General features: G+C 36.1%; 1 protein-coding gene and 1 pseudogene across 1 annotated transcript; both read left to right on the forward strand.

Moving 5' to 3' along the window:
* Positions 1-1,856: 1,856 nt before the first annotated feature.
* Positions 1,857-7,651, forward strand: LOC138321805 (uncharacterized). Its single transcript, XM_069265784.1, has 2 exons — positions 1,857-1,940; positions 4,532-7,651. The coding sequence occupies exon 2, from the start codon at positions 4,548-4,550 to the stop codon at positions 6,501-6,503; it is 1,956 nt and encodes a 651-aa protein (XP_069121885.1). The 5' UTR covers positions 1,857-1,940; positions 4,532-4,547; the 3' UTR covers positions 6,504-7,651.
* Positions 7,652-8,656: 1,005 nt separating this feature from the next.
* LOC138321806 (uncharacterized) lies at positions 8,657-13,062 on the forward strand (annotated as a pseudogene).
* The last annotated feature ends 2,924 nt before the right edge of the window (positions 13,063-15,986 follow it).

Below are 15,986 nucleotides of genomic sequence, written 5' to 3' on the forward strand. Positions count from 1 at the left end.
ACCGTAGAAGCAAAACCGGTAATCTTGGAGAGCGGATTTAAGAAAATGTAACAGGCAAATGTACGGATAATTCCAAATTGCATGCAATATCCCTATTTCGGTGAAATCGGGGATAATTAAAAGTTAAAAACTTTGTAAATGGCTTATATTGTTTCGAAAGACTGTCCAAAGTGTTTGTATAGCATCACTATTACCATTATCATATCATTTGTAGTTTCCATTTTTAGCTCTCGAAGAGAGGAGGGCTTATGGTTTTGGTGCACGTGTTGTCATACTTATATCCGTCACAATTGGTATTAATTTCTACAATCATTTTGTAATTGTTGTGATTGGGTATGAAAAAACATTTAAATGAGCAAAATGCTATATTTTGAGAATTTCAAGAGGCTCAATGGGCAGAAAAGTTGAGTTATGTAATGGTATTGCCATATTTTGCAATACTGGTAAGTTACATAGATCCTTAATTAATCAACAAATCAATGCTTTATTTGTGATTGTAAATCCAACTATGATTAATTCTTTAAAGAGAGCAAATTCCAAAAAACGAATACGTTTTAAAATGTTTTAAAATTGCTATACTCCGTACACCTTCCCTGCTATACTCCGTACACACGTTATTTTGAAATGGCTATACTCCGTACACAAGACGACTAAATTACGTATTGAAAATGGCATTTATAGTACAAATAATGTTGCTATATCGGTCTAATTACAATATTATAGCAATTATACATATTGTTGATATACAATTAAGATCAGCCAGGCTGAATATTTGCATTAAAATGAAACTATTTTCAGATTTCAACATCTCGCCGAAAGTACACGCCATGTACACTATACATATTGTCAAATAATTCTATAGTAACTCCTTCAATTTATATAGTTTATACGTTTTAGGAATCTAGAATAGTTTATGAAACACCTAAACTAGCAAATGACAAGCAATATTAATTTTATATAGCTAAAAACATTGATTTAATTATCGGTGTTTTGTGCTGTCGCTTCGAGTGTAGCTATTTCCGGTGTACCGATGATAGACGGTGACTACAATGTATTACCACCATTGGCAATTTTGACCTTCTTAAAATTATGTGACTTCTGAATAAAAGTATAAAAAATAATTAATCGTATCCCGGAAGAGATTCATGAAACTTTGCATGGTTTATATTGCGCAGACAAACAAGAAACAAACAAAATTATTTTATATATATTTTGTGTTAATTAGACATATCAATATATTCAGGATTAAATAGAAATTATAGTCCAAGTGATAAATATAGTTTATCTAAATACTCTGACGGCAGTGGAGTGTATCTTTTTTTTTTATATATATATAAAAATATGATGAAGTTTTATTTTTCTCCAAAATAGTTGAGACATTCCAAATTATAACAGAGCTGTATCCAAGTTAACCTCGTTATTAATTACTGTTGTTATATAGACCATCCCTAGAATAATCCACGGTAAAACTGAGAGCATTTTTGGAGAAAAAAAACCTGACCAATTTATAGGCCTTTATGGTCATAAAACTCCATTGAATTTTTTTAGACAGCGACGCATAGCTTCATAGCCACAGACAACCACTGTGTACACCGTTATTTGATTCTTAAATTACATGTTTCATCTGCTTTTGCACACAAAGCCTTCAGATTTACTATGACATATTACAGGGGTAGCTATTATGACAGTGGTAGTACCCCCTAGAATATCGATGATGTATCCAAGGAAGTGGAGTCAATTTTTTGCTCTAATTAGATATATTATTATGACTAATCCCCTATATAAAGTACGGGGATTGACAAATAAAACGGATCCGGTATCATACGGATCCGTTGTCTTTTTCTGTTATGCCGTCTCCGCTCCACTTTTGTTAGTATTACATAGCTTCCGGACTAGAGAACGAAACTAAAAGAAATGGTACACAGAAAGGAAGCAGTATGGTAAGTACTATATTGTAATTAGTCATATACTCATCATCTGAGAATTTTGAGATTCATTTTAGCCTGATACTTCTCCTAAAGTATGACAATTAGGCCTGTGGTGTACATTTGTACGCGTGCATAGTACTGCATACAGATTAGGCCTGTCGAAAGTGTAGTGCACATATGTACATATGTGTCACCGCCTTTACAATACAAATTTAGGCTTATTACAATGTACTAGCCAGCAGCACACAGCCATACACAATATACATGTATAATGCCATCCTCTATATCCCGGGGTTACTATCACTGTAGTAATATTCACCCAGAGGAAAACATGACCAGTCACAGGCCTGAAGAGACTTCCTTAAAGTCCTTTGTAGATTTAATACTGACAACGACGCTCACCTTCAAATCCATACAGTGTACCGTTATTCTATTTTATTTAGGTACATCAAAGGACCAAACTACCTGTCTCATCCGTTGTATACGTAACACAGAGCCTTCAGTTTTGGTTATAACGGCAGTAATAGCAGCCGCTGGAATATCGAGAATAGTATATACTGTAGGCAAAGTTGTCCTTTAGGCTAAGTTTTAAGTGTATTCGTTTAGTACACATTTTCATACGAGTATGAGGAAAACGAAACAAATAATTTTGTACTAATCGTTGTCGTTTTGAAGTTCTCTTTTATATCAAAACATAAACATGTAAAGAGACCCTTGTTCAATTAATAACAAAACGGGGGTTTCGAGATACCGGAACGACTTTGGTAAATTACAATTTACCGTCGATTAGTTCCACATTCCGAAGATGATGACGTCAGAAGATTCACGTCAAAATATCATTTATTATGACATCACAATCACGGAAGCTGGAAGTAATCGACGGTAAATTGTACTCTACCCCATCGTTTTGGGATCTTGAAACCGCCGTATTGCCAATTTATGCCACTCTCTTCAGACAAGAAATAGTTTTGTATGTGTCATGAATGTGTTTTGCATCAGGGGATTGCTGCCAGAACTAGCTTCCTCTCTTTGTATTGGTAAGTTTTCCCCCTGAACTGCCTCAAGTTTTACTATAAGATAGTCTATGAATGGATATAACGTCAGCGATAGTAACCCCTGGAGTACCGAGGATGCAATACTAGAACTTTGTTATGCTTTAAGTAATTACCAACATATTCTCATATGACGTTGTGGCCCTCCACGGAGTTGACCCACAGGGTTTTGATTCTGTAGTTGTAAAGACACCTAGATATGTGTGATACTGGAAATACTGATACAGTATATATGCCATATAGGTGGTAATGTAAATATAGATTCAAAAGCCTGTGGTTGCCAATATATTCGTATGTCGGATGTTGATGATGAAGAGAACGCTCTTGATTCCAGAATATTCTGTTATATCTTCTCAGAATATCCTATACTAATCTATGTTGTTATATAACATAAAATAATTTCCCATCGGCCCCAGCACAATTAAAATGGCAGTGGCAAAGGTTGGCAGTGTAACCAGTATCCATCCATCCTCTGTTTCCTGTCTTGCCATGTCAAAGACATCCTTGATATTCCAGGAGTTGCAATAACTGACGTTATATCCACCCCTGGACTCTCTCATAGTTAAACTGGAGGCAACAGAACAAGACAGGTAATTCAGTCCTTTGCTGTACTTCAAAAGAGCCGTTTAACGATAATCTGTGGTCGACTGTGTGTCTTTGCAGTTGGGCGTGCCGTCGCTCTCTCTGTAATCTTCAAAGGGAAAATTTGCAGGTCTGTGAATGGTTCAGACTTTTCGCCTGAGCTGCATTTAGTTTACTATGAGATAGTCCAGGGTTGGGTATAACGTCATATAGTAACCCCTGGAGTAGCGAGGATGTGCCTAAGACCACAGGGGGCCAACTCAATAAAAATGGATGTTGTCATACATTTTTTTTGTATTTGGAGGATGGACTGATGACTATATATGACAGTCATGTGGGTTTTTTTTAAAAAAATACGAGATTTGAAAAATTATTAAAAAATCGGGATATTTACTATAAAACAGTTTTATAGTAAATATCCCGATTTTTTAATAATTTTTTTCAAATCTCGTATTTTATTTAAATCACATGTCTGTCATATATACTCATCAGTCCATCCTCCAAATACAAAAAATGTATGACAACATCCATTTTCATTGAGTTGGCCCCCTGTGCCTAAGACAGAAACATAGAACCGTCGGTCTAACCCCTGAAGCAACCGCTATTTGAGAATTTGAGGTGTCGCATTTATGTCATGGATAAGATCTAAAGTTAGTTATGATTTTGTGATAATGTTGACATTGGTACTTTGTTTCTTCGTGATAGCAGGTTCTTATCATCTAAATAACCTTTGATTATCAACTTTAATGATTCGCCTATTTACACTATTGAAAAAATGTGATGCTTGTAAGGGGTTTCTCTTTAAAATATATCCTATTATGCCAACAAACACATGCCGTAATCATCAGAAGGAGATTGCAATATTCAGGCTCACAATTATTTTTTAGCATTTTGTTATATTCGATATTTCATCGACCAATCATCTTAGTATTTTTTTGCCAAATGTAAATAAATTTCATATACTTTCAGATAACGTTACGAGATAATGACGTCAGACGGATTAGCCAATAAGACAGAGGACGGTGACGGTTCGTGTGCGATATGTGCGGACGTTTACGTAGATCCTCGCCTCCTTCCATGTCGACACACCTTCTGTCTTGACTGCTTGGAGCGATGGCACGCATCAAGTCACCAGAGACATTATTTCTCCTGTCCGATATGCCGCGAGAAGGTATGGGTTCCTCATCTGGGTGTGCAGGGCTTCAGATCAAATTACTTCGTCCGGAGTCAGCGTCAGAAAAGAACTTGTAGCTTGTGTAGGACAACTGATGCCGATGTCCATCGGTGCAACTACTGTGATCAGTTGATATGTAAAGTATGTAGAACGACTCACGGGTCAGGCAGTTCAAAGAACAACGAGCCCTGTTATTTTGGACAAGAGGAAGAAATTGTCACAGAAGAAGACACAACTCTTCGTGCAACCATCAGCGCACTTCGGCCAGTCACGCGGTCTTGTTGTTATGCGGAAGTCATCGGCGGATTCCAATGTTCTGCTGGGGTGAGTGAAATGAAAGTCAATAAGATCATCCCAGTGTCCGCAACTGAGGCCTGGATCTTGTTCGACAATGACCCGGCTATATACAAATATGATATCAACGGAATGGTGACTGATGTGAAGAGTGCAGAAGGCACTGTCATTGATATAGGTCTTCATCCGGATGGGCCGTTGCTTTTCATCCAGGAATATTCAAATTCGGTTTGGGTGTGTGGGGATGACTACACGGCGCCGATAGAATATGTAAAGGTTGGAGATTATCTTCCAACATCCTTCTTGGTTGAAGATGAAGGGTCTTTAATCGTCGCTGTTATGCCCATGGATGATAGGCAAAATGTATGCTATTTATTGTACTTTAACCAAGAAAGAAAACTAACGAACAAGACAACACTTACAGGTGAGTTTACAAGGATAAGTAGCTTGGCGTTGGATATTTCGAGTAGGAGAGTATGTGTGACTGAGGAGAAGTTCAGAGTGGTGCATGTGCTTCCAAAACGAAGAGTGATAACATACCGTCGTTCTTCTGCTTTTCCAATAAGAAGCGGATCCGGTGGTCTTTCGCGAACGCGATTCACTCCCAGAGCTGTTTGTTCAGGACTGCATGACTCCTATCTGGTTTTGGATGGTGGATCGGGGTTCATACATATACTGAACACGTCAGCTTGCCTCACCAGCGTCGTGGTGACAGACGATCAGGAACACATTGGTGACCCCAATACTATCGCCTTGGGTCGGGACGACCGGCTATGGGTAGGGGATGGTAGAGATGGTATGGTCAGAGTATACTATCTAAATGCCTTTATCAACTACCTTGAAGCTGGAAACTCTGAACTTGATTTACCGAGTAGAAATACTGGTGGCTTTTACGGAAGCATACTACCAGCCGATTCATCTTTACCAGAAGAACAGGTTTCACTCCCCGATATGAGTGTGACTGCACCTTTCATTTTCAATGACACCGTTGGCGCGAATGCATCTGGTCCTATACAAGTTGTTGGTGGACTTAACGGAATTCAGATTATTCTTCCCGACACTGGTACTGCAGAGGGAAACCGTCGTGAACAAGAGCGTATATTACAAATGATTCACAAGAATGACATACTCAGGAAAAGTATTGAAATGGCTGGAACTAGTGTAGATAGTTTAGGACCAGCAAATTTTTCATTTAAAAATCCGCTCGAACTGCAGTTGCCTTCTGGAACCAATGCTCAGCAATTTGGAGGATTTTTTCCAGGGCCGAATCCATCTGAAGGAAACTTCCCCTTGCATCATGGTTTTGGCGGTGTAAGCTTCTTCACTGGAAACCGGGAACGCGACTTGGAACTCCTTGAAAACTTTTTGATTAGTCATCCGTCAGTACGAGAAGACATGACGAGAAAAGGAATCACACCGGCGATGATAGTTGACTTCCCGCACTTTCTAAATCGCTATACGTCGAATACATAATATGATGATTCATATATGCGTTACCATAAACTGATTTAGTTAGACAGGTGTTTGCGGTGATTTCCATCGGATACTCCGGCTTTCTTTCACGTACAAACCTGACACATCCTTAAATATCCCTGGCTGTAAATGGGACGTTAAACTATTAGTTTACCAATTTTCTCTCGCATGCGAGTTATTTTCGCGAATTTTGCGTTCACGAAAGTTTATTTCAGAGAATTGATTAATTTTCCACGATTGCTTTGATGGACAGTTCGTATAATTTTAAATCTGCAGAACTTGATTGTGTGGCTTTGATGTTGGGTGTCACTCTCTGTAGTCTTCAAAAGAAAACTTTGCAGGCCTGTGATTGGTTCATATTTTTTTCTCTTGGGCTGCCTTCAGTTTTACAGTGAGATAGGCTATATAATGTCAGTTATAGTAACCCCTGGAGTATCGTTGATGATTAGAAAGTTGCGCATATTGCTCCTTTTAAAAACATTTTAAAACAACATAAGAGAGCGATACAGGAAATTCAAAACTGCCGGAAAGTAGCAAAGTTCGCTGTTAAGAAATTTGCCCGACATAGGCGTCAAGCACGCGACAGTAAGGTTTGGTACTTTTATTACTTGTTTTGGATGAAAATAGTGCATATTAAGTGCATAATAAATGTCATTCAATAGTGCCAAAACTGAGGCAAATATAATTTTATAAAAAGATATGGCCATTTATTTACACCAGCTATGAACGTAAGTTTTGATTGCCTTGTTTAAGTTGAAGCCAATCTAGTCTTTATTTCTTATCAATTCTGTTCATTGAATATGCTTATGATTTATCTATTGTTTATGTTATACCATCGTCCGTTACCAACGTTAATAAGCCGAATGTCGGAAATGTATCTAGACGCGCCAATCCCGACATCTAGTAATTTCCGTCAAACTTCGGAAATACATTTCCGAAGATTACCGGAAATTTCTCCGAGGGGATCCGATTGTAGACGCGCATTCAAAGTTATTTCCCTTCATATCACTCTGTTAGTGATACGCTAATAAATTATTTCTTGGTTGTAGAAACTCATTAGATTGATCAGTATTAACATCACACAAAGACAATTATTGTTTGTTACTCATCTTGTTTTTAAAATGAATAATAAAGAAATGAAAGCAGAACCAGATCCTTATTTTTATTGATGAATATATGCATGGATATACAGGAAACGGTCAATAATGAACCAAATAGAAGGGTACAAAATCTATAGTGATTTTAATCATTTTTACTTAATCGTTTTCTTTGTCTTACATCAACAACTTTAAAGCAGAGACCTCCAAAGTGATTAAATAATGTAAATATAAGCATTAAACTATAAAAACTGCGGTCTATATAGATACCGGCGTTTTGCAGACAATCAATTCTCAATGCGCAAGCGTGCATTATGAAAATTGTCTGCAAAGCTGTGGCATCTATATCGACCATAGATCAAGTTCATAAAGTGTTTAATGCTTAAATGTTTGATATTTACTGTCTGGTTAAACAAGCATTAAATTACCCATATAACATTACTGAATTTAGTTACTTTTATGCAAAGTTATTTTTCCCGTAGGTTTCGAACTTCTGACCCATAGACGGAGGTGCAGGATCTTTGATAGAATTTCAGACACTTTCATACCTTTCATTTGGCAGTCCTCGCTCCTTACGAGAATTAGCATTTAACGAATCACTATTTGATAGAGGACAAGAACTATCATTAGCTTTAAAAGAATTTGAATATACACTTGAAACAGTTTTGATTACACTACAGTATTACTTTTATAAGAAAAGAAAATGTCGTCGCCTCTATGAAAATTCCAACTAATATTTTGTTGATATATGCGATTGCCAAAGGACTGTAAATCCCTATGCAATCACAAGGGATTATTTATGTCTAGTTTGGATCCTGTTTGTCAGTACTATCGATAATGGATAGTAAATAGGCCAAATTCTGTAAAACAATGTGAAATAGTTAAGACGAAGATAAACAATAAAGATCGATAACGGTCGATAGACCATATACAATGTACTGTAGACTATATAGTCTTCTGTTAAACGAAAGAAGGCTAATTTGGATTTTCGATGCCGCTAAAAATAAAACATAATCATGTATGATATTTACATTGTATATACTACTGCATTTGTTGGTGTTTCCAATACGATGGAAATACACATGATGTCATTGCGCGATTTGTACTTTCGTTTTGACTTCTACGTAATTTCAACATTGGGTAATATTAGGTGGTAAATCCGTTTTATTCACTTTCGGTCTTGCGTGAAAGACACGAAAGATACAAGTATAACTCCAAAACAACATACCACTGTCATCTAAGATGTCGGATTCTATACAACTGTTTATAACATCCGGATCTAACAAGAAAACCACATTTCGGATACATAAGGTAAGTTCCTAACATCACAATAAATCTATAAATTAAATGTCAAATGTGAAAAATGCATGTTGATGGTGCAATCACAAGTGTTTGGCTCTAATAATAGACATCTTTCTTTCTATATATAAATATGGGACAAGGAAGTAATTCCAACCGTTTGGACAAAACAAAATTGTCAAATTTTCGAGGCGATCTGCCCCTTTATCAAGACATACAAATCGAACACGATTACATAATAGGATACGTACAGTAATGCGGGACAAAGTAGACAAATATTAAACTATACAGAACAATCGAGCGCAATTTACCCTTCGGCAGTGGCAGCCGAAGGCCAGATCTACAAAAATGTATCCATGCTGTTCGGCAGAAAGCTAAAATATGAGCGAGAACTAGAAAGCGTGCCACGTGTGACGTCTAATGTGTGGCGAAATTTATATATATATAGTGCTTATTGGTATAGGATGCAAATTTAGTCGCCTATCTCCTCAGTGTGTTGACAAAGAAGCAAAGTCTAATCAACAATCAAAGCTGGTCTATCAAACAGAACAAACCTGTTCAGGAGATGTTTATTTATGTTGATAAATATACACAAATAATTTGTGTTGTTGCCTTATCAACATCAATAATCATCTCCTGAAGAACAGCGGCAGCTGGGAAAACGTTAGAGATCGATGGCAGATTTGTTTTAGTTTTTTCCTATATATTTGTGCAGTATACATAGATTCAGAAAGAGAAAAAAATATCTATTAAGCCAAACGCCTGTGGTGCAATCTCAACATCTCGTAGTAAATTCCGGCAATATTCGGAAATACTCTGAGTAAATTCCGGCAATCGTCGGAAAGATATCACCCCGAATGCCGATAGCAACATCTCGGAGCAATTTATGGCATTCTTCGGATATTTCCGAAGATTGTCGGAAATCTCTCTGAAGTGATCCGATAGGTTGTTGGTGGTGTGAATCGATAGTGTTTTTATAGCTGAATTTTTTTTCCCCTAAATTATCTGAGTCACCGGAGTTCATCCATCCCAAACTTCAAAAAAGTATTCAGATAATGAAACCATCTATTTCTTAATTTTGATTAAAATTTGTTAAAATATACATTTTAGCTTTACGAAGTACATTAAAGTTTGCTTCTCTTGAAACATTTTTACAAAATTTTTAGCATAACATGTGTTGGGGCTATCAAATTCTACACTTACACCACTTATTCAATATAGGAAATATGTAAATTTTTTGTCAACATTATTGGTTTCAGTATCTAGAAATAAGAATTATATATTAATGAAGTACAACTTGAATTTAAAAGCCATTCAATATTATGATATGTTATGTAAATAAAATAAATAATAATGGGCATAAAACAGACCCCTGCGGAAATTTGTAAAATTTATGGTTAATAAGAAAGAAAACGATACTAAAAGCTAGAATTGTCTTTTTAATATTACCATGTTGCACAAAACCATTTTATTTACAATAACCCTACATGTGTGTAGTGAACTGCATACTCGACACTCCAGGGGTTACTGTAATTGACATTATATCCACAATGAAGTATCTCGTAGTAAAACTGGAAGTAAGAGAACTGAACTGGTAGAACCGTATAACGGTACACTGTGGTTAACTGTGTGAAACCCTGGTGAATACTAGAGAAGATAGCCGCAATATACCGCTCGGCTAGAGAGATCTTCTCTTTAGCTCGATCTGTTGAGCGTCAGACTAATAAACCAGTGGTCCCGAGTTCGAATCATGGCAGAGGCACTGATTATGTTTATACCAAATCATACGCTCTGTGACTTTTAAGCTTCAAAGAACATGTTTGTAAGCCCTGTGATTGATTCAATTATTTTTCCTCCGGAGCTGCTTAAGATTTGTTATGCTGAGCTGCTTCAGATTTTTTCTCCCGAGCTGCTTCAGATTTTTTCTCCCGAGCTGCTTCAGATTTTTTTCCTTTGCTGCCTTCAGTATTACTTAACAATTAAAGGATGTTAGATTTCATTTATTGGAAATAATAAAGCTATCTGGTGGCAGATAAATAGAATAGCGCCGGTAAGTGTTATATTTAAATTTTACTTTCTAGTTCAAAGTAAAACATAATTTAGATGCGAGTGAACATTTGAATTTCCCGCTTCAGCAATTTACCTCAACAGCCAAGAAAAAAAATCAATTTTCTTCAATAGCTTTTCAATTTACTTTCATTTATCCAGACATTTAAAAGATATTTTTATAAGTTCCATAACCATACTGGTTCATTCAACTACAATGTCAATTTTCCCGCGCGGACTAACATAGTGTCAGTAAACAAGACTCACATCCATTTATGTAGATATTACTACACCAAGTCTAGGCTGCATTTATTGGCTCATAATGCAGATCACGATTATCATTAGAGTAATGGGAGTCGCAGTGGCAAAATGTAAATATATACTCATAGTATGTAGTTGGGAGTCAGAATTATCTTCCATAAATTTTATAGAAAAATAAAGATGAAATAATTTTAAACTTCGTTGTTGTACAACATCAATGAAACATAAATTTAATTTCTTAACGTGCCGAATATACTTACACGTTTAAATTCATTGTTTAACATGTAATTATTTTGAGGATGCTTCTGTTGACGATTTGATGAGAAAAATCTCAGAGTGGAATGGAATCGAACCGGACAGTCAACGTGTGCTATTTGCCGGTACGTACATTAACGAATGCGCACACAATGGTATTTGATAATCTAGACCTGTAGATTGCTTGTAAAATCGGTGCCAAATTTCTTGTCAAAATTGTTTTATTTAATTTCGTTAATTATTTTGTGTTTGTCTCAAAGTCCTTCTGGACGTTGATTTATCTGAAAGTCGACAAGGTCATGTATCGTCGAGTTATCGAATCAGCTCGGGGTCTTGGAGTGAGGTTAGTCCGTCGTTGAATGAAGTTTGATATACATATCAAGGTTTAGTGTAGAGTTGGAACACGTCAGCCATACTGTTATGTATATTAGTTCATTTTTTATCTTTTATTAATTTCAACATTAACAATTTGTGCTGTTATTTTAGCCAAGGAGTTGAAAACCGAACAGGATGGTAAGACCATGTTTCTTTCGGACTACAAACTTCAGGATCGTTCCGAACTCTTTGTAGTGTTTAGACTGCCTGGCGGAAATGATCCTGAACCCCCGAAGGAACTTGATGATGACGTAGAACTCAGCGATGCCCCGGATATGATCACGTGGGATGATGACCCCGACAATAAGCGCGCCAAAATGCCATGTGGACACGCTATCAGTAAGTTAGTCCAGACTGGATTGTCGGCCGTCGTTTTTCTACTATCCGCTAGGCTCCGCAGCCTAATGGAGAAAACACGAAGGCAATTTAGTTTTTCTTGACACTGAATCTGTTATTTCTATAATGTAACATACATGTATGTTAAAAAATTGACTTGAATTTGTTTCGAGAAATCGAGATCTGAGCTTGTATGAATGAAACAAAGCGGAACGATTTTGCTCAATACTGACTTTAAAATCATAACATATAGTGATGAGTATATATTTGTTCGCCTCAGGTCCAGAGTCTTTGACAGCCTATTGTCGGAGCCTACTGACTGCTGGGAAATTCCAGTTCTACTGCCCTTACATTGACCCAGACAATGCCACGTATTGTGGTCGGCCCTGGGATTATTTCATCATCAGGAGACTTGCGGTTCTCACCGACGACGAGAAGAAAGAGTTCGAGACAAAAATGTCACAGAACTACATGAGGAAGTCCGCCGGGATCCAAGAATGTCCTCAGTGTTCTGTCTTCTGTATGAGGATCAACCCTAAAGATCGCCGTGTGGTGTGCTTGGCGTGCAGTAAGGGTACCCGGTACGAGTTTTGTTGGTACTGCCTGGGCGACTGGAAGACACTCGGCACCACTAACTGTGGGAACACGGCGTGCGAGGGCGAAGATCCAAGACTGAAGATTCTGAAAAAGGCAAAGCTCAAAGAGATCGTTGGTCTGAAAGGATGTCCCTCCATTCGGGCGTGTCCTAACTGCGGGATGTTGATTCAGCACGAGAAAGCGTGCAAGCACATGGTGTGTGTTTGTGCACAGAAGTTTTGCTTCATCTGTCTTGGCGTTCCTGACGAAGACGGTCGTTACCAGTGCGGTTTGTACAACTCACACTGCGCCATAGCTCCTGTCCAGACGGCTGTTCCGGAAAGTAGCTAAACATCTTCGGCTTATCGAGCTGATGCTTTCCGCGGAAATGTTATGAAGCTTTTAGGTGAACTCTAAAGAATCCACTCGGACCAATAAGGGTTTTGAAATTGTCATAAACACGTCGTCATTGATGTAATGCTATAAGGTGAACTTAAAAATTCACTCGACCAATAAGGTTTTTTGAAATTGTCATATAAACGTCATCATATGGAGGAACCACCGTAAGCAATTTAAATTATTCATAAAGAGAAATCAAAAAATAAATACTTTAATAAGGACCATATTTGATGAATGTCTAAACCTACCCAGACAAAATCTGTGTTAAAATAAAGAAAGAAACGACTATTGCCATAATTAGTGCTCTTTGTATTTTGGACTCATTTTTCTAGTTATAACATTTGTATGGGAAATGCTATTACTTCTTTCTTTTTTTGTTTTTATTTCTTTTATCTTTTTTTTATTGTCAAAGACAAAATAGTCTCAGCGGCTTGCTAGTGTAGCAGACGACAAGTTGTTTTTATTATACCAATATTAATATGTAGTTATATATCTGTTTTTCTATTTGTGCTCATGTCTTTAAAATCACGGAAATACATGCTATTTGTAAATTTGCAATCAACTCTGTACTTTATCAGAAAAATAAGGTTATTCAAGCTATGTTTATGTTTCTGGTAAAAAGAAACAAAATTTTGCTTTAATTACTACATTCCTATACATGTATGGTGTGTTACAAATATTAATCTCTAATTGAAATCATGCGTCAGATTATATGTTTGCAGAATGTTTGTTTGATTTATCATCTTACAAAATATATATTCATAAAAAATGTTTTCATTTAATCTCTATAAGAAAAGGTGATTCATTGACCATGACTGTATTAAAGATGCTCCACCGCCGACAGAGCATACATGATATTCACCATTTGAATAATAATTGGTGTTTAATCGTGTATATATATATTCCTAATTACCACAAAAAAATAACATAAAATAATGTATTTCGTCTTTGGTGCATGCGCAATCATTACTTCATTCTATATAAGAAATAGTGCCACGGAATTTTTTCGGGATGCAATTATTTATTTTCAATATTTTTAACTTGAAGTAAAATTACAAGTTCAAACTTTTCAATGGTGGTAATGGTGTAAAGTAAGTAACTTTTGTAACTGAAGAAAAATACAAAATCGTCAGCTCCTGTTTTTGATAGTGAAAAATTCCATTTGTTAGGTTTTCCTGGAATGTGTCACGGTTCCTTATACGAGTTAGCTCCCTTTGAACATATTGTTTCTGTTCTCGGTTGGTGGTGGAGTGCGAGTGAGTACTATTTGCTACCGTTTTTCGAATCATGAATACATAACTATGTTCATTATGTTTTTATTCATCCACAATATAATGCCACCTTTCAATAACTGTAAATACTACATTCATATTTTGAGTATTTATGAGTAAATGTAAGAAATATTGTAATAATATTTATTGCTAAATTTGTGATTAAATTAATAACACATGAAACTATCTTGTTTATCATTTCTCTAAAGTCTAAAAGTTTGACTTTAATTTCTTTTCAAAATATATTGATTAAAAATCGAAGACACGTAGTTAATGTTAACTGAATAGGGATATCGGAGAGTTGCCTCCCTTCTAACTGATTCGAAGTTGTAGAAATCAAAAGGACATCTTGAATAATAATAGCATTCAATAAAATACGGAGCAATTATAAGGAAGTACACTACAACTTCACCGTTACGTAATTTTACATATAGCCTTTATATAGATAGTCATGAAAGCATTTTGTCGTTCATCGGCTTAATGACATTTCTAAGACCCGATAGAACGACTGAGTACATATGTATACCTACCCATTTTAGAAGTATGTTTATATGACATTGAACGTAATTTTTATTTTGACGAGTTCTTGCTGTTTTACGCTCTAACTGAAGAAAAATGCAATGTTATAGCAAAAAGCCCAGTTGAAGGAAGTTTGATATAATGCACAAATAGCCCAGTGTACAGATATTCAAGATGGCACTGATAAATTATGTGACCTTATGACGTATGCCACGTTTTAAAATACGATGTGAAGATTGAAGCAATTTGTTTTTAAATGACTGTCAACATTAACTACGTGCGATAGTTTAAAGATTTTTCGCTCAAAACATACTCTTGAAAATGAATAGTTCTTCTTGGAAAGTGTTTTCTCTAATAGCGACTCAAAATGACAAAATCTAAATGAAATGTGCATATTGTAATTTTTTTCCAATCTGATTAAAGTCACATGCTCATGTTACCATGGACATATTATTTTAATCTTGTTGAATTATCTCTAGGTCTGTGATCACATCGGTAAGAAAAGACGGCATATGAAGAGTAAAACATACAAGCAGTATATAGGAACACATTGTAAAAAATTAGATTACGCTGCAATACTGACGACGTCTCGTCGATCTAAAAATCTCAAATTATGGAAAGAAAGCGAATCGGAGAATAAATCACGTTATTTAAACATGGATACATGTAAGGGATGAAGAAAACGAAAACATTCGACAATTGGTAAGTGTCGGTCAAATATTTAAGTTGGTGAGAAAAAAACGTATATATTTGTTTTCTTTTCAAAATTTCAAAAAAAGAGTGCTATGACATCCCCTTGGCGTACTGATGTGATTTAGATATTTGTTCATCTTTGATTTATTGCTATATCGCTATGGAAAATAACACTAGAGATTTGTCGCCAGTGCACTGCCCGCACGTACATTTTGAATGATTTTAAAAATGTGTAGAGAATGTTTTATAATTATCTTCAGAGGTATGTTGATAGTTAGATCAGAGAGACATTATAAGTATAATAGTAAACAATGAGTAGAAAGCAAGTAAATATGCCTCTGTCTTCAGTATAGTCG

The sequence above is a fragment of the Argopecten irradians genome, chromosome 4 (genome assembly GCF_041381155.1).
Source record: "Argopecten irradians isolate NY chromosome 4, Ai_NY, whole genome shotgun sequence".
Classification (NCBI taxonomy): domain Eukaryota; kingdom Metazoa; phylum Mollusca; class Bivalvia; order Pectinida; family Pectinidae; genus Argopecten; species Argopecten irradians.

What these genes read in the sequence shown, in the direction of transcription:
- LOC138321805 (XM_069265784.1), top strand. Translation starts at nt 4,548, where the DNA reads ATGACGTCAGACGGATTAGCCAATAAGACAGAGGACGGTGACGGTTCG.